We start from the raw sequence: 16928 nt of genomic DNA, 5'->3' as shown, positions 1-16928 counted from the left end.
ATTTATATGCCTTTCTTGAAATTTTTGAGATTTTATACAGACAAAACTCTTTATTCATATGTATTCATTTTCCGTATGTACATGTGCAAACAAACAATTCATCTTAATATTTTAAAGCATAACTTGCAAAGTGTTATTTCCTAAAATAATTAGTACCATCTTAATACCAGCGTAGAATACAGCGTATGTTCCGTTTAACCTTAATCAAATTTTCCATTTATGTTTTCCATTTACCCTTAATGCAAGAAAAACACAAAGTGTTCACACTAATATATCGCTTCCAAGCCTCCTAGTCGAAAGATTATGTTGACATTGTAACATGTTTTGAAATTGCACATATTTTCTGAAAATGTGCACTATACACAATGACAGAATAAGCTTCACACAATACAACCACCCCAACAACCTATAAATAACATACAATTTAACTGTAAGAATCTTTGGGAGTGTCAGGACATTGGGGTTATTACAAAGTGGTATGAGCGACAGGGAACTCTACCGCATTCATTTATTCAAGGTTTTCGGCAATGCAAATACATTGTATAAAAGGTACAATTATAACGAATTATACCCCAAATCTGTAACGTTATAAAAAATGTACAAATTGAACAAATAAATAAAAATCAAAGCTTTGTGATACGCGTCAGTTCTATGGAAGTTGTAATCACCACAACTAATTTAATGTCCGAGGAAGAGCTATTGTTACTAAGTGAAGAATTATTTACAATTTTGAATGTTTAAATTATGAAGTTACAAAAATGGTGTTTGAAATAAATATTGAAAGAGGAACACAAAGGAGAATTTTATAGATAGTACATAGTTTCACAACTTTGAAACTTTGGCTTAGAAACAATTTAAAAATAATTATTCAGACGAGGATTTAATTAATAAAAATTTATTTAATTAACTTTAAATCTTAAAATAACAAATAAAGTCAATAATTGGGCTGAATTAGTATGCAAACTTATTGCACGCATTATATCACGTTGGTTTACGCACAACCATGTATCACAATGCATTTTCATGCCAGGTACCATCTTGCTATCTCATACCAATTTGGTCAATAAGGACTCTTAAGCTTTGAAGGTAATTTCTTTGTTCAAATTGCCCCTAAACCAAATAGAGTAGTACAGACAAACGTGGTTTTAGAACCAAGGAATGTGGTTTTAGAACCAAAAAAAGGTGGTTTAAGAATCCATGTACTTTAGAACTGAAAGTGTTCTGGAATCATAAAAGTGGTTTACGAACCAAACCAAGTGGTTATAGAATCATGAAAGTGGTTTACAAACCAAATCAAGTGGTTCTAGAATCATGAAAGTGGTTCTTGAAGCAAGCAAAGTGGTTTTGGAGTGGTGGTCAAGGTGCGACAAGGGAACAGCACATACCTTTTCTTCTGTGTCTGATTCTCGGTCGTCTGAAGCCCGGTCGGAGGTCCGGTCGGGGGAGCCCTCCCTCCGAACCATCGCGGCCCCGCGGTCCATGGCCGAGCTGCGTGCGCGCGTCTTCTTCCAGGAATAGTAGTACTTCACCAGTGAGGCTATTGACTTGTCCGGTAACTGGGGAAACACGCAAGGTTAGTGTTACTTGCTATCTATTATTAATGAGCACTCAGGTCATAGGCCCATCGTACTATCTCTGTTGGGATGCTTTTTACCAGAGGTTCCCAAAGTGGTCTATATGGACCCCCAGGGGTTGATATCTGCTTGCTGGGGGTCTATGACAGCGAGAAAAAAATTTGGGGGTCCACGAGATTCAAATGGGGGTACATACGAGCGGACCCCCATTTACCTCAAGTCAACATTTAGGAGTTCCGTAAATGATACAATAGACCTAACACAAATATAATAAATAGACTGAGAAATTACTTATTTGATATTTGCATTTTTACATTTCGTAAAGTTGTTGATTGAGGTATATAAATAGAGTCTACGTTCCTTTTCTCGTCAGAATTAATATAACCAAGCAAAACATTGCACATTGGAAGCCGCAAATTTTCCTAGTTCCCCAACTTGTTTTTGAAAAACTTCCAGGGTAATAATGACGTTCAACATTTAAATGTACTTTACACAGACTTCAAAACTAAGTTTGAGGACATTTTGACTATCGAAATGGAAAGTTGAAGAGTGGGAAAACATGTGACAAGAAGAAATGACCGGAATAAGCACTGACAAAGAACTTAAGGGGCAGTTCTGTAGGACTAGCTACAGAAAGAAATTCCCGTTGCTTATCCTGCTTCATTTTCATTCGGTCTAATACCTCACAAGTCCCTGACTGCACAATGCAAAGACAGAGCAACTGTACCGCCACCCGGTTGTTGGGCAGGCAAGGGAAGGGAATCTTTTTACTAAAAAAATAAATGATTATCACATGGGACGTTAATAGTTTTAGGAAAATTCAATATTTGGCAAGTGGTCTACGGGGCAAAAAAGTTTGGGAAACTCTGCTTTATACTTTCATAAAATGTAGGAGAAATGAATGGAATTTATTATACTAAAATCCTACCTATCCTGCTATCCGCGTCTCTCTCTTAGTTCTTCTAAACTATGCAACGGATTTTGATAAATGCAAACGCCGGGTAGTATATATAGTCAGTGGTAAATATAAACACTTGCAGAAGTCTTTTCACAAAAACCGGCACTACACAAATCATCCAAATATTAATATAATTATCTTCACGTTTAATATTTTCTATACATATTTTACATATCCATGAGATACTCCAATAAAGTAATTAATTAAATGTGTATTACCATTTGCCTGATTCTGTGAAAGCTCTTGCCGTGGAATTGAAAGGCCTGTTCAAAGAGGACCTTGTCTTCGACGGTCCACTCGTCGGGGAAGGGGGTGAAGTTGGCAAGGTCCAGCACGGCCCGGTCCAGATCGTGCTTGTGCCAGAACAACATGCCGAGGGCCTGCTCCCCGTTGTAGCCGTACTTCTCCTTGGCCACCGTGATGTACTCATCCACTGGATGCGAAATATCAACTATTAATGATTATTATGAGTTATCCAATCAATTTCGTATTATTAATAACATTGTTCTGACGAGCCAATTAAATAATATTATCGACATCAATATGTACAAAATATGAGAGCTGAATCCAAAATGAGGCACCTGTCTTTAAAAGGGGGGATTTTGACAAATTATTACTTAAATGATTGTGCAAAGCAAAAATTTCTCATACGGGTAACGATAAGCTGTATCTATGATCAGGTACCTTAATCCGTTTTTTTTACTAATACATATTATTGGAATATAAACAATATATTATTTTTTATGATAAACTAATGTTTAAGACACAAGTTTTTATATGCATAGCACAAAGAATAACATATTATTTTTAAGCAATAATTATTAGCATGAAACTAATTAGGCTAAATAAATTGAAAAAATCTTCCCATAGACAATACATTCATCAATTATTGCTTAGTAGATTAATAAAAAATACCAGTGAATAATTTGGCGGGTAGAGCACCTGACCGGCAGTCAGAAGGCTTCAGGTTCAATTTTCATGTATTTTTTCATGGAAGATTATGTCAATTAATATAGGTGTTTCAAGGATAATAATTAAAGCTTAAAAACAATAAACAATATAGTTTAGATCAGGGGTTCCCAACCCCGTGCCCACGGGCGCCATGGCGCTTTCGTATGTGCCTGTCACTATTCGACAGTGAAATAATTTTTTCATAAACATTAATTGAAAATGTGAATTATTTTTATTTATTTGTTAGAGTTTTAATTTTTTTTGAGTGCCTAGGTTTATTAAATACGTTCGTATGTTTGCGATATTGTATGTATGAGTGGTTCCTTTGCTGACAGTACTTGTCGCAACCTGTCTAGCGGCGAGCCAGACTGCACTCTTCACGCTAGTCTGGAACGGAGAGTTCTATTTGCACATCTCTCCTTGTACACGCAGAAAATCTTAATGAGCGAACGCCACGAACTGAGCCGATGAAACCCCGAAGGCGCCAAAACACATGGCACTTGACTATGCTAGCTCTGTCTGTCAGTGAAAGCAATAAGCATGGCCCCGACAGCCAAACTGACAGTAGTCACGTGCTCATACCATCCCGATCGGTTCGGCGATCATCGGCTCACTTCGAGTTTTCGGCGTATACAAGGAGTGATGTGTAAATATCATTTCCCGCCTGGAACCGCATTGTTGTCATTTTTATTGCGATTGCTGCCCCGAGTTTGTCGATTAAAAATAATAGGCGGTGCCCGCCACCCTACCGATATTTTAGAATGTGCTCCAGAGTACAAAAAGGTTGGGAACCCCTGGTTTAGATAATGATTAACAATGAGTGAAATACTAACGTTTAGTGTCAGCAATGTCCACGGTGGGCGACCAGACCAGCAGCGCCTTATCGTTGATGACGGCGTCGGGTTTGCGGTTTTCCGGTGCCTCCAGCTCGGGGCATACGGCCTGGTAGTCCCGGCCGACGCGAATCTTCTCCGCTGGAAATGGGACCACTGCTTCGTCAGGGTTTACAGGTACGGTAAGCAGTTGTGGAGGACACGCGTGGATGCGCCAATGGAATGGAACAACAGAGAAAAGCAATGAGTGGACGAACCAAGCTGAGGTCAAACAAACCAACTGACCCGGTGTTAATGCGGATGAGATAATGCACTGAGTGATCGTGTTACAGATTGACATACTCATCTCTGCAGTTAGTCAAAAGAGAAACTTAGATAAAAACATCTTTAAATCCATTATTTATTGCACTACATACAAAGATAAGTATTTATATCAATATGCGCTATTGTTCAACCAATCAAGTACACTACCAAAACATACATGTCAGCAGTAAATCTATAGAAATGTAATCTTAAATCTCGGAAAGTTCTTCACTGATTCCCTTTAAATTTTGACATAACGTTGCATTCGAATATGTGTGTTTTTATATACCTATATTAAGTAGATGTTATCTGTGAGAGGTAAAATAATGCTTTTAAAAAAAAAAAAAAAAAACAGCGCCATCTGTTGGACGTAAAAGCAACACGACCTATTGTTTCTCTATCTGCACAGACAGACTGAGCCACAGAAACGCGTGGTGGGGTATAGCTAGTAATTAATAAAAATTTATTTATTTCTGTAATTTGTAATAATTTAGTATGGCAAGGCAAGGAACTATATGTTTTGGTAGAAGTACAAGTCGTACACTAGAAATTGCTTAACACAAAATATCAGCTAACAGATTGGTTGAACTTAGCATTAATTCAAATTATATAAAATGCAGTAACTTTGTTTTGCACCACAGCTTCAGTTCAGCGCTGAAAAAGCTTGGGTCAAAGCAAAACTTCTTCACAATTACAATTGATAAACAGTGGTGTAAAAGAAAGTTACAATGTATGTATTAAATTAAACAGAGTAACTCTATGTACACAGCCCTTTTTACTGATGAACATAAAGTTATTGAATTTCGTTTAACCTTATGTGCAGTGGTCGCATATGTGAACCATTAGTATGCAGATGTCACATATAAGATCCATGAAGTCACCAAAACACAACATCGGGTCTTGAGTCAAAAAGTGTCGCATGGTGGGATATATTGCATTAACCTTTTAAATGCCAGTAGGTAGAAGTGTAGCTGTGCACAGCAGGCCTAGAATGCGAGTTAACTCGCTCTTGGCACAGAAGCGGTTAAAAAAAAATTATATTGTTTCATCACAAAGTCACTATTTTCTACATACACTAGAAAGAATTTATATTGTTGAACATAATATAAACATATATACTGATTTTTTTTTCAGCATTAATGGGTTTAAAAAAACAGTTTTTGAAGCTGGGTCTACCCTTTGACTCATTTTAAAAGATATTAAACAGCTGATATTATTAACCCCTAGAGACTGATTTTTTTTCAAATAGGTCTTAAAAAATTCTAAGTTTGGACTTGATCTACTCGAAAACGAGAGCTCAAATCAAAAAAGTTATACCTCCCACAAAATCAACTCCAAATGTGATGTAGATTCAGTTTTAATAATAAAAATTTTAATAATTAAAAATGAAAGTAGAATTTAAATTTTTTGAAATAAATAAATGTATTTGTTTAAATAAAAAAGAGTGAACCCTGATCAACTGCTTATTACACCACCAAAGATCATAAGAATTGGCTGCATAAATTCTTCCAGAATTATGCATTTATTTATTTCAGAATGTGTTTAATTACCCTGAAAAAAGCTTGGATGTGTTCGAAACTAGCTGACTCAAATAAAGTGGTGCTTACAAAAATATATTTAAAAAAAGGATTATAAATAATTATATTTCAATATCCATGGATAAAACAGGTTGGATCAATATTTGCTGCAGGGGGGTTTAACTCCGATCGAAATATTGTGACGTCATATTATTGCCTACCTGTATCCACTGATGAAAAACTTTTAAAGTCTATGGAATAAACTTTCAGAGTTTTTCATTGGTGTATAGTATGATAAGTAGGCTCCGAATAAGAATTGTACTGTCTATATATTGGCATATCTAAGCTTTTTAGGACCAATTTGTTTTATACAAAAAGCCCGAAGATATCGAACTAGTGAGTGGTTTTTTATGTATATTTATCATTTGGTTTATTTATGATTTGCTGGCTATCATTGAATTGACATGGCCTATATAAAGTACTATATCTGCTATCAGTTATGGACCAGACCTAACCCTAATATAAACATATCATTTCTGCAGCAAGGTTTTAGTGGAAAATCAGGAAAAGATGCGCATGGTTGCGACTGCGTACCACCACAGAGCATAAAAAATTTCAATATATTCCATACTTTATTGAGATTTCTTTGGTTTTTGAGGTGCTTTATGATGTTCTGGCAAAAAATATTAACTCTAGAACATGATATTAATTCATTTTAATATATCAGACATAAACCTCTTGTGTACACAAAATAACTAGATAAGCTCATAACTCGATAGATCACTTGGGACTACTTATCAGCATTAAATACGTGATGTATAATAGTATTTATACAAAACTTATCTAACCAGTGCAATAGTAACTCAACGCAATTATAACTTGTTGGCATAATACACCATGTCCAGAAATTCGCGGGAAACTGGTGAATCTACAATACATTTGGTGTCGTTGTTGTAGTATAATTTGTTTAAATTTTTTTTTGAGAAAATCGAGTCGAAGGTTGTAATTATTAAGGTTAAATTTAAAAAGATCCGGTCGCTAGGGGGTAAATATCAGCTGTTTAATATTTTATAAAATGCATTGAATCGTAGACCTGGGTAAAATTTTTTTTTACTCTTCAATATCAGAAAAAATATAAAAGTTTTAAAAAAATGTATAAAAATGAAGAGTACGAAAAAAAAAAGTTTTTTGGGTTCTCTATATGTAAATTTTCTAATTTCCTGTTTTTACTACGATTTTTTATTCAAAATCTTTTTGTTATAAAGTCATAAATCTAACCTAACATAACCTAGATTTTTTCATCACTTTTAAAAGTGTGTTGAATTGCCAATGTCCCGATTTGCCCAGTTACCGGAGTTATGAAATCCCAATAAGGAATTCCAGTAAAAAATATTGTTGCTTAAAAAATACATACTACAGAAACTATTACACTGTTTGAACTATTTGGAAGGATAGATGGACTCCCTGACCTAATGAGCTGATAGCTACTCACATATAGAAAGGGTGGACGTGGAAACTTTAGGTGAAGACTTATGGGTGAAAGTGTCACAAAAATGTTATTTTTTGCCTTTTCTCATTTAATGTAAGAAAGTCAGAAACTTTTCATCTCACAGTCCGCGACATTGTAAATAACTAAATGTGCAAAAAATGTAAATATTTGTAAGCATTGTAAGCTTTTTAAGGTCATTTTATTAAAATTCTCCAGTCCCAAAGAGTCCTAAATTCTGCAGTCTCAAAGAGTTCTAAATTCTCCAGTCTTTTAAAAGAAATATCAACCCTAGTCTTGCCACTAATCTTCTAATAAATGTAAAATCAATAGTAATAGAGGGTAAAATAGCAAGCGTAGCATCATAAATGATGTTACTCCCTTTTACAGTTATTGGTGTGAAAACCAACAAACACCAAAATAAATGTGATTAGTTGCTGTGAAAACCAACACCAAAATAAATGTAATTAGTTGCTGTGAAAACCGACACGAAAATAAATGTGATTAGTTGCTGTGAAAACCAATACCAAAATAAATGTAATTAGTTGCAGTGAAAACCGACACCAAAATAAACGGAATCAGTTGCTGTGAACCAAAAAAAATATAATCAGTTGCTGTGAACTGAAATAAATGTGATTAGTTACTGTGAAAGCCAACCAACACTAAAATAAATTAGATTTGTTTTTGTGAAAACCTGCACCAAAATAAAAGTAATTACTGAAACTTTGTATTGCGAGTTATAATTACCGCTGTTACAAGTTACGAGAAAATTTTTAAATTAATTTCATCTTGATGAACAAGGTATGTCTAGCTCTATGAGCCATTTATCTGTAAATTTGGGAAAAATTCTAAATTTTGAGGAAAACACCACCCGAGTAAGGCTAGTTTCACATTGGCGACTCAACAGCTCTAAATAATGTGAATCGCGCTAGTTGCCAATGTGAAACTAGCCTAAGGCTTGTATACTGTGTCACATTTCTCATTCATCATTTATGATAATATTTTAAAGTTCATAATCATTCTAGTTTCCATTATTACTATAAGGAAAATATGCTTTCACATATTTTAAATTACTTTCCGGAAGGAACTAGGCTCGTAAACCGAGGTTCCACATTAATTGTTCGCTGAAAAAACCAACACCAAAATAATGTGATTAGCTGTAAATAAAAAGCATGTAGAAATTACAAAATGAACGACAAAGCCCTACGTGTAAAGCAGGTTATCAGCAAATCTGTTACCTTACATTTACGAGAACTTTACATAAAATAATATCCTGAACAATTGACATTTGTAGCTTGTGTTGTATTTTAAAGTAACAAGTTACACTTTTGTATGGTATTAATAGATTTGCAATTTGATAAACAATAAACCCATATAAAAAAAACATTGTGTCAGTGTATAAATTACAGTACGATTCTGATTAACTTCACGTCTACTACTGTTGGTCTGGTAATGGAGTATTTTCACCAAACTTTCACAAAACCATAGTGTTCAAAATGGGCCCAAGAATTAAAATTTATTTTTTTGATACTAATCATCATACTAAAAATATGTAATTTTTGTTCATTAATAATGATTGTTTTTCACACACATTCCGAAAGGCTACTGGTCGCTAAGACGGCCGTCTACTGACGTTGGCCGGTGTGCCGTCAACAATGCCGTATTCACAAACAAAGGTGTCATTTTGGTGGCAAATCAAAATTGGCACATTTTAATCCCTATGAGACGGGTGAAATTTAGTAAATATCTCAAAGCCAAAAATAATATTGAAAATCATAATTGAAATAATTGAGAAGCTTCTAAAAAATCAATTTTTTAACTTTGCCATTTTCATTGATAGTGACGAAATAATTCAAAACATTTAAAAGTAAACTCTACTTTCTGCACAACTGCAGCGCACTCAAGGTGTCATCATTTTACTGGACTGCAAATGTAGCCAGCTACTGATAAAATCGTCATAGAGAATTCATTCATCAACATTAAAATAAAGTAAAAATTTCAATCAATAATCAAAAAAAAAACAGTGAAAGTACCCTATTGTGTAAAATTAAGAGCAGGGCTCATATCATGTGAAGAGTTATTCAACTTCACGGACAATTATTGTTATTTTTTTATATTATGGCATTGGATAATACAATGGAGAGGGCATTCGCAGTCCGCAAGCCCATCTCATGAGGCCCTTTTCGTACCACACCCGTACTCCATGCGGCCTGCGAAGATTTGAAAGATCAACAGGGTGGCCCGCCTACAACATGCATTGGGCATCAATACTATAAACCTGACTCCTTAATGGTGTGGTGGCGAGCAAATTATTTTTTGTTTTCAAAACATTAACAGACCGCTTTTACTAGTCCCAGATTGTATGTGACGTCTTCGTTCTAGTATTTTCAGTCTTTTTCGTTTTCAAATAAAAAGCATGAGAAGAAAAGGACGAATGTCGATGACTTCCGTACGAGCTTTCGCTGGGACTATTATATTATCATTTTAACTTAATAATATTTTCCTTACATGGAAACTAATAATTACCAATTAAAATATCAAATAGGTCAAATTAAAAATAACAAGTTCATAAACAGAAACCAATACTAAATACTGGTTTTAGGTGGTTCGGGTTAGGCCAGGCACATATGGACATGCGCAAGAAACTTGTGTAAACTCTATTTCAAAAATCATACAAATCAAAGTCAAGCTCGTCACGTTGCTACGTTTGAGCACCGCCATACCCAACACAAGTCGCTTGTGTGCATCGACCTTATAAGTTTTATAGTTAACAGTTGAAGCTTAGTAGTAACGTTTTAGAAAATTGATAAATCTAATCTAATTTTGATCAACCCGTTAGTTATAGTGAAAAATTGCACATTATCAAACAAACAAGACTGTTGGTATGTATAAAGAAGGCACAACAAAATAGTAAATATTTTGAAAAAAAATTAATACATAAGATACCATAAAAATTCGGACATTTTTATATTTATGTTAAAATAACTTGTTACTATTTCGTGTTCTACTACAGCACATTTTGAAAGAGCAACTTCTTAGGTGAAAGTTGCTTAATAAAATAATAAGATCTCCTTGAAAAAAAAATACTTGATAAAATTAGGTAGGTAATATGCCATGATTCAATTTTAAATTATAATTAGTCATAATTTCTTGTAGCTAGAAAACCAACGAACAATGACCTTTATTTTAATCCACCCACCCTTTCAACTGATAAAGCTCATGTGGAGATAAAAATAATAGAAATGAAATATTAGATTTTTTTGAAAATATTGCAACCGTCAATATTTAATAGCCAGTAACCACAACCATGATGAAACCATGAACCAGGAGAATGAGAATATTATAATATTATGGGAATCCTCGAGATCATAGTCAAGAGAAAAGTTGGAATATTCAAAGAAATTATAAATTAGGAGCTAAATCTGGTAAAAACTATTGAATGGTTTCTAAAGAATGACTAAGTTCATAATCAAAGCGCTTCAACGTGACCGACATATGTCTTGGCTTCAGCATCACCAGTCACCTACAAAATGGAGGACGCGCCTCAGTCTGGAGCCCCTTATTCATGTAAAAGCTTGAAATTCAAAGCTGCTGGAATTCTATAAATGGAAATCGCAAGGTCTTTGGCAAAACTATGAATAAAATGTCACATACCGTTCTCGTCGTCAGAGCTGGATCCAGGACTTCCATGACCATTGGGGCTTGGTCCTCGGGACCTTCGCCCGTTTCGAACACCGTCGGAGTTTCTTTCTGCCAACACCATGGTAGATATTTAAGTCTATTTTCACTTCCTTGACAGTATATTTTAATGTCGTCGCACCATTAAACCGATATTACAAGGATATTTCGCGAACGCCAGAAATCCAGACTCCGCGGGGCACATCAATAAATTGTATTCGGGAAATCGGCTCACTTTCACCTAGCGCCTGTACTTTTGAAGTTGATTGCGCACAGATGCTTTGAAATTCAAATATGTCCTAAATGTTTTCAAACCGAAAACATTTAAAAATAATGTTTCTACAGTGATTTTTTTTCTGAAATTTACATATTTTAAGAAATATTATTTTTTACAAATAAATCATATGAAGTTACCAAGCACGGTAAATCAATTGTGGAGACATTTACGATAGAAAAATTAATAATATTTACCGCCATTGAAATGAATCTAATGCGCATGCCCTGAAGACTAACCAATGAAATTGCGAACAGTCCACATTACCGACTGAAAACAAAATTGGAATATAACTACAGGCATATTTTAGTCCATCGACGACTTATTCGTTACAAATGATACACATTTAATGATTTTTTCAGAGGGAATCTGAATTGAGAGAATTTTTAATAAATATCTTATTTTTTCTTATATCGAAAAAGATTAAGAGATGAAGCTTTGAACAGTTTAATTTTAAGAAAAAAAGTATATTTTACAATTATGCAGGTGTAGAGTGTTTGGTATAAATCCAATTTAATAGATGTCTCTAACGTAGGAAATTCTGACAGAATTATTATGAAAATAAAATAATATTATTATTTTAAAAGGAAATCGTCACTTTTTTATAAGATGTCGGGGACTCCAAGGGACACCCGAGGAAGACATGGCACGATCAAGTGAACCAAATTTGACTGGTCAGTGGCTGAGTTGACATCGCGTTTGTGTCCCACCCAGGCGTAGTGTCATCGTAGTGTGTTCAAGTCCTCCATCACAACACAAGCAACATTTTTCGTTTAGTGTGGTGGTAGTAGGATATTTCCAAATATTGTCAGATTATTCGTAACCTGGGAAATTTTTGTCTTTCTAATAAAAATAAAAAACGAAAAATACTTGAGTCGGCCCGTCGTCAGAGTTCTTTCTGTAAGTTGAGACGATGTATGAATGTGAATGAGGTAGGTGACACATTACGCTATAAATACGAGTCATGGCTTGGCCTATTTCAGCGTATCGCCCGCCATACACTACCAATGGGATGTGCTGAAATAGGCCAAGCCACGCAAATATGGCGCGCTTATAGCGTGGTCTGTCCACAGCCTTGAAGCAATAAGTGTTTGCCAAGACCGAGTGGTTTGGCATTCCATCCTCTCTGCCCACCCCTTGTGAAATCCAGTCCATCAAACGGCGTGATGGATAGTATGATAATTAACAATAATTTGGCTTATTAATAAGCGCACGTTTTTTTACGAACGAGTCTACTTTTATTAGATATTTGAAATGATTTTCTACGATCATTGATTGACCTCTTGCAGTTGGTTGAACCCTATATCCTTGGCTGAACCGTTGAACCTTGTTAAAAATATATAACTTATATATTTTGACCTTATTAGTAATTTTACAGTTGGAAACATTTTATTTATTTCATTTGGTATAGGTCAGGGCTTCCCTAACTGTGAGTCGCGACGCCCCGGGGCGCCGCGCACAGTGGGCTGAAAATCGCCTTTCATAGACATAGAGACTTGAATTTTCAAGGGTATTTTTTTTTTGCTAGAAATGGATTCTGCTGATCATTACTATGCTATAAAATGTCGTACGAAGCAATTGCGTGTACAAATGAAGGAGTTATAATTTTTTAAGAAAAATTTGTATGGCGCCGACATTAAAAAAGAGGCTATCTCTGGAATCGTAAGGTTGGCCGTTCTATCCTTACACACAGATAATACTACTATTTATTCGTATTTTTTTGACATACTTCATATTGTGGCGCAAGGTGCGATTTTTTTTTTTTAAATCCTCAAAGTTGAAAAAAACCCTTTTTAATGTTGATGATTCATTTGAATGCTTAAATGCTTTTAGGCTTACAGTGTAAATAAAATATTGTAAACTAGACAAAGCATACTCATATGTAAAGCATTTAAGCATTAAAATGAATCTTCAACATAAAAAAGCTTTTTTTTTAACTTTGAGGATTTTTTAAAAAAAAATCACAAGTTTCGCCACAATACGAAGTATGTCAAAAAAATACAAATAAATAGTAGTATATTTGTGTGTAAGGATAGAACGGCCAACCTTATGATTCCAGAGATAGCCTCATTTTTAATGTCAGTTCCATACAAATTTTTCTTAAAAAAATGATGACTCCTTCATTTGTACACGCAATTGCTTCATACAAAATTTTATAGCATATTAATGATCAGCAGAATCCATTTCTAGCAAAAAAAAATACACTTGAAAATTCAAGTCTCTATGTCTATGAAAGGCGATTTTCAGCCCACTGTGCACAGTTTTTTGGCTTGCAATATAAATAAAATATTGTAAACTAGATAAAGCATACTCATATGTAAAGCATTTAAGCATGAAAATGAATCATCAACAAAAAAAAAGATTTTTTTTCCACTTTAGGATTTTTGAAAAAAAAATCGCACCTTGCGCCACAATATGAAGTATGTCAAAAAAATACGAATAAATAGTAGTATTATCTGTGTGTAAGGATAGAACGGCCAACCTTACGATTCCAGAGATAGCCTCATTTTTAATGTCGGCGCCATACAAATTTTTCTTAAAAAAATTATAACTCCTTCATTTGTACACGCAATTGCTTCGTACGACATTTTATAGCATAGTAATGATCAGCAGAATCCATTTCTAGCCAAAAAAAATACCCTTGAAAATTCAAGTCTCTATGTTTATGAAAGGCGATTTTCAGCCCACTGTGCGTCGCAAAAAATATGGCAACTTCCCAAGGGCGTCACAGTTGAAAAAAGTTTGGGAAGCCCTGGTATAGGTTATTATAAAGATTTGAAAAATGTTCAACTAGGAGAAATTCCCGTTTTAGGTCAGGCAAAATTTAAATAAATTGACCTACATATTTTGTACAACTAAATATGAAGAAAGGAATAAATGTTTAAAACAAAAAACAGATTAAAACATACTGATTTTTTTTGTCCATGTTTTGTATTTGATTTTGTTTGGTTTGTTTTTGTTTCTTGTTTCTTCTCCTTTCTTTTCATTGATGTAGCCAAGTGGTTAATTTACGAAGAGAGCCAATGTTTTCCCTTTTACAAGCATCAGGTATGAAGTTGTATAGTTTTGGCCCTAAGAATGAAAGTGTTTTTGAGCGAGGAATGTTTTGGTTGTGAGTGATACAATTGGAGTTCTCCGTGAGTGTCGGGTGTCGTGAGAGTTTTCAATATATAGGTAAAGATGATTCAGTTCTTTTTTATGTAGGATATTTCTAATTGGCATAAACATGTGCGTAAGCTTCCTAATCTTTGTGGCCACTAGATCGTGAGTGGTTTATTTATGACTAGATGTATGTGTCCGTCCCATCTCAGGTATTTGTCAATTATAATACTCAAATATTTTATACTGTTTACGCATTCTAATTTATAACAATTACAAGTAGCTGAGTCAGAGCATTTATGAATATAGATGTTATATAGCTTCTTGGGTTGGCTCGTTTCCGTCGTACTAAAACAAATTAATTTCTCGTTTTTTTTCCGAGTTAACAGATTATAAGCTAACCGAAGTTTTAGATGTTTTTTACCATCTTCTGCTTTGCACTTTACACCATTCCAAGTTATTTCTTCAAATATTAAGACAGTATCATCTGCAAATGTTATAAAGTGATAATAAAATTGCTGTTACACAGATCATTTATAAAATACTGAAGCAAAGAGCTCATAAAGTAGTCCCTTGGGGTACGCCAAATTCGACAAGAGCAGGATCGCTAGCAGCGTCAATAATTTGAAAAAAAAATATAGGTATATTTAGATGATACTGTAATTTTCTACTGGGGTACAGATTTAGACATCTTACCAGAAAATGCACAAAGAGACCTATAAAAATTAACAGTTGGCTCCAATCAAATGTCCTAACCATGAATGTAAAAAAAAACAGGATACATGATTTAAAGCTCAACTCGTAAAATCATTCCTCCTCATGTACCCTTAAAAATGAAAATAACAACATTAAAAAATGACATTTTTATATCTAGTACCTTTTAACAATTTATTTCTATGACATTAAGGACACTTTACAATGCATCTAAAACTTATTCTTTATAGTTTTAGGCATAATCCACGAAATGCAGCAAGGCAATTAGCTTCTTAACATCTGTCGGTAGCTCATTAAAAATCCTAAATCCTTTAAAATAGAGATTATTTTAGGTTCCGACAAATTTGTTTTTGGAAGTCTAAAATCTCCACAGTTTCTCGTAGGGTAGCCATGTACTGCGAAATTAAAATTTACATTCTTAAACGTGCATTTCGTAAGCATCTTATAAATATTAAGGGTATTGTAAATTATTCGCTGTCTCACACTTAACATTCCTAGTTTTTTCTGCATAATAATTATCTTAGAATACCTACTACAATTGAATACTGCTCGCATGCCTCTATTTTGAATTATTTGCAATTACTTTATCTGTGTTTGATTGCACAAGATGCTACCATACTATTATAAACTAATTTACTTATATTTACATCTAATTTATTCCATATTTCTCTTAAAAAATTACCTTTTTGCCATTTTCTTAGCTAATTATTATTTTGATACAGGAGAAATATCTTGGGCTGTGTGTTGATAATCACTTAACATTTAAACCAAATATTAATATATTAAAGTCAAAATCACGCCCTTAATTAGCATATTTATTTGTTACCAAATACAATTTAAAAATATCTATATTATAGCCTCATACATAAAATAAAACAGAATTTATTAAATCGTCCCAAGTACACAGACACTTTACACGGCATAATTAAACACCATAAACATTAATTATGGCAAGCAATCCATTGGTTACGAGGAGGGAAATGTATATAATTACCTTCCAGACAACATTAAAAATGAAAAAAGTGTAGGTACATTTTAAAAAAATTGTTAAATTTTATGCTCAATCAACAAAACACTGAAAGTGAATTATTGTTATGTTATGTTTTTACCTTTGATTATATAAATGTCATTTGAATGACATTTATATAATGAATTTAATTTTTAAATGTCATTTGAAATGACATTTATATAATCAAAGATTTTTACCTGTGATTTATTAAAAAATGTATTTATTTTAGTTATTTCTTGTTAAATAAGTGAAAACGTAATTTTCTTTTATCTGGAGTATTTTTTTTAAATGTGCAAAGCTCGGGAAAAATACCTATGTACTTGTTTTGTAAAGCTGCCAGTGCACGTTGGGCCAATGCGTAGGGCCAAAATTAGGACATTGTTACTTGGGCCACGCCTGCCTAACGCATAAAGGACCACTTGGCGTACCTATATATATTATTCGAGTTGGCCCCAGCGCATTGGCCCAAAATGTACACTAGCAGCTTGAAGAATGACAAAAATTGCGTAAAAGTAGATTACAACAGCCAATA

At 34.0% G+C, this 16928-nt stretch overlaps 1 protein-coding gene across 3 annotated transcripts in view; it reads right to left on the bottom strand.

The window, feature by feature from the left end:
* The window catches only part of CoRest (REST corepressor), a 28734-nt gene extending 17226 nt beyond the window's left edge, over positions 1-11508 (bottom strand). The window contains exons 1-4 of one of the 3 annotated variants that reach the window (XM_089642673.1): positions 11277-11508; positions 4317-4475; positions 2751-2965; positions 1386-1556 (exon numbers count right to left, since the gene is read on the bottom strand). In XM_089642673.1, coding sequence (XP_089498799.1) covers positions 1386-1556; positions 2751-2965; positions 4317-4475; positions 11277-11385 — 654 coding nt within the window. In that variant the 5' untranslated portion in view covers positions 11386-11508. The remainder of the gene's footprint in view (positions 1-1385; positions 1557-2750; positions 2966-4316; positions 4476-11276) is intronic. The other 2 variants (XM_089642671.1, XM_089642672.1) reach the window with 2 other exon arrangements.
* Positions 11509-16928: the final 5420 nt, after the last annotated feature.

The sequence above is a fragment of the Hesperophylax consimilis genome, chromosome 18, assembly GCF_061612785.1.
Source record: "Hesperophylax consimilis isolate HC1 chromosome 18, BYU_Hcon_1.0, whole genome shotgun sequence".
NCBI lineage: Eukaryota > Metazoa > Arthropoda > Insecta > Trichoptera > Limnephilidae > Hesperophylax > Hesperophylax consimilis.
The sequence above is the reverse complement of the archived record's forward strand: the minus strand, read 5'-3'. Positions and strand labels throughout refer to the sequence as shown.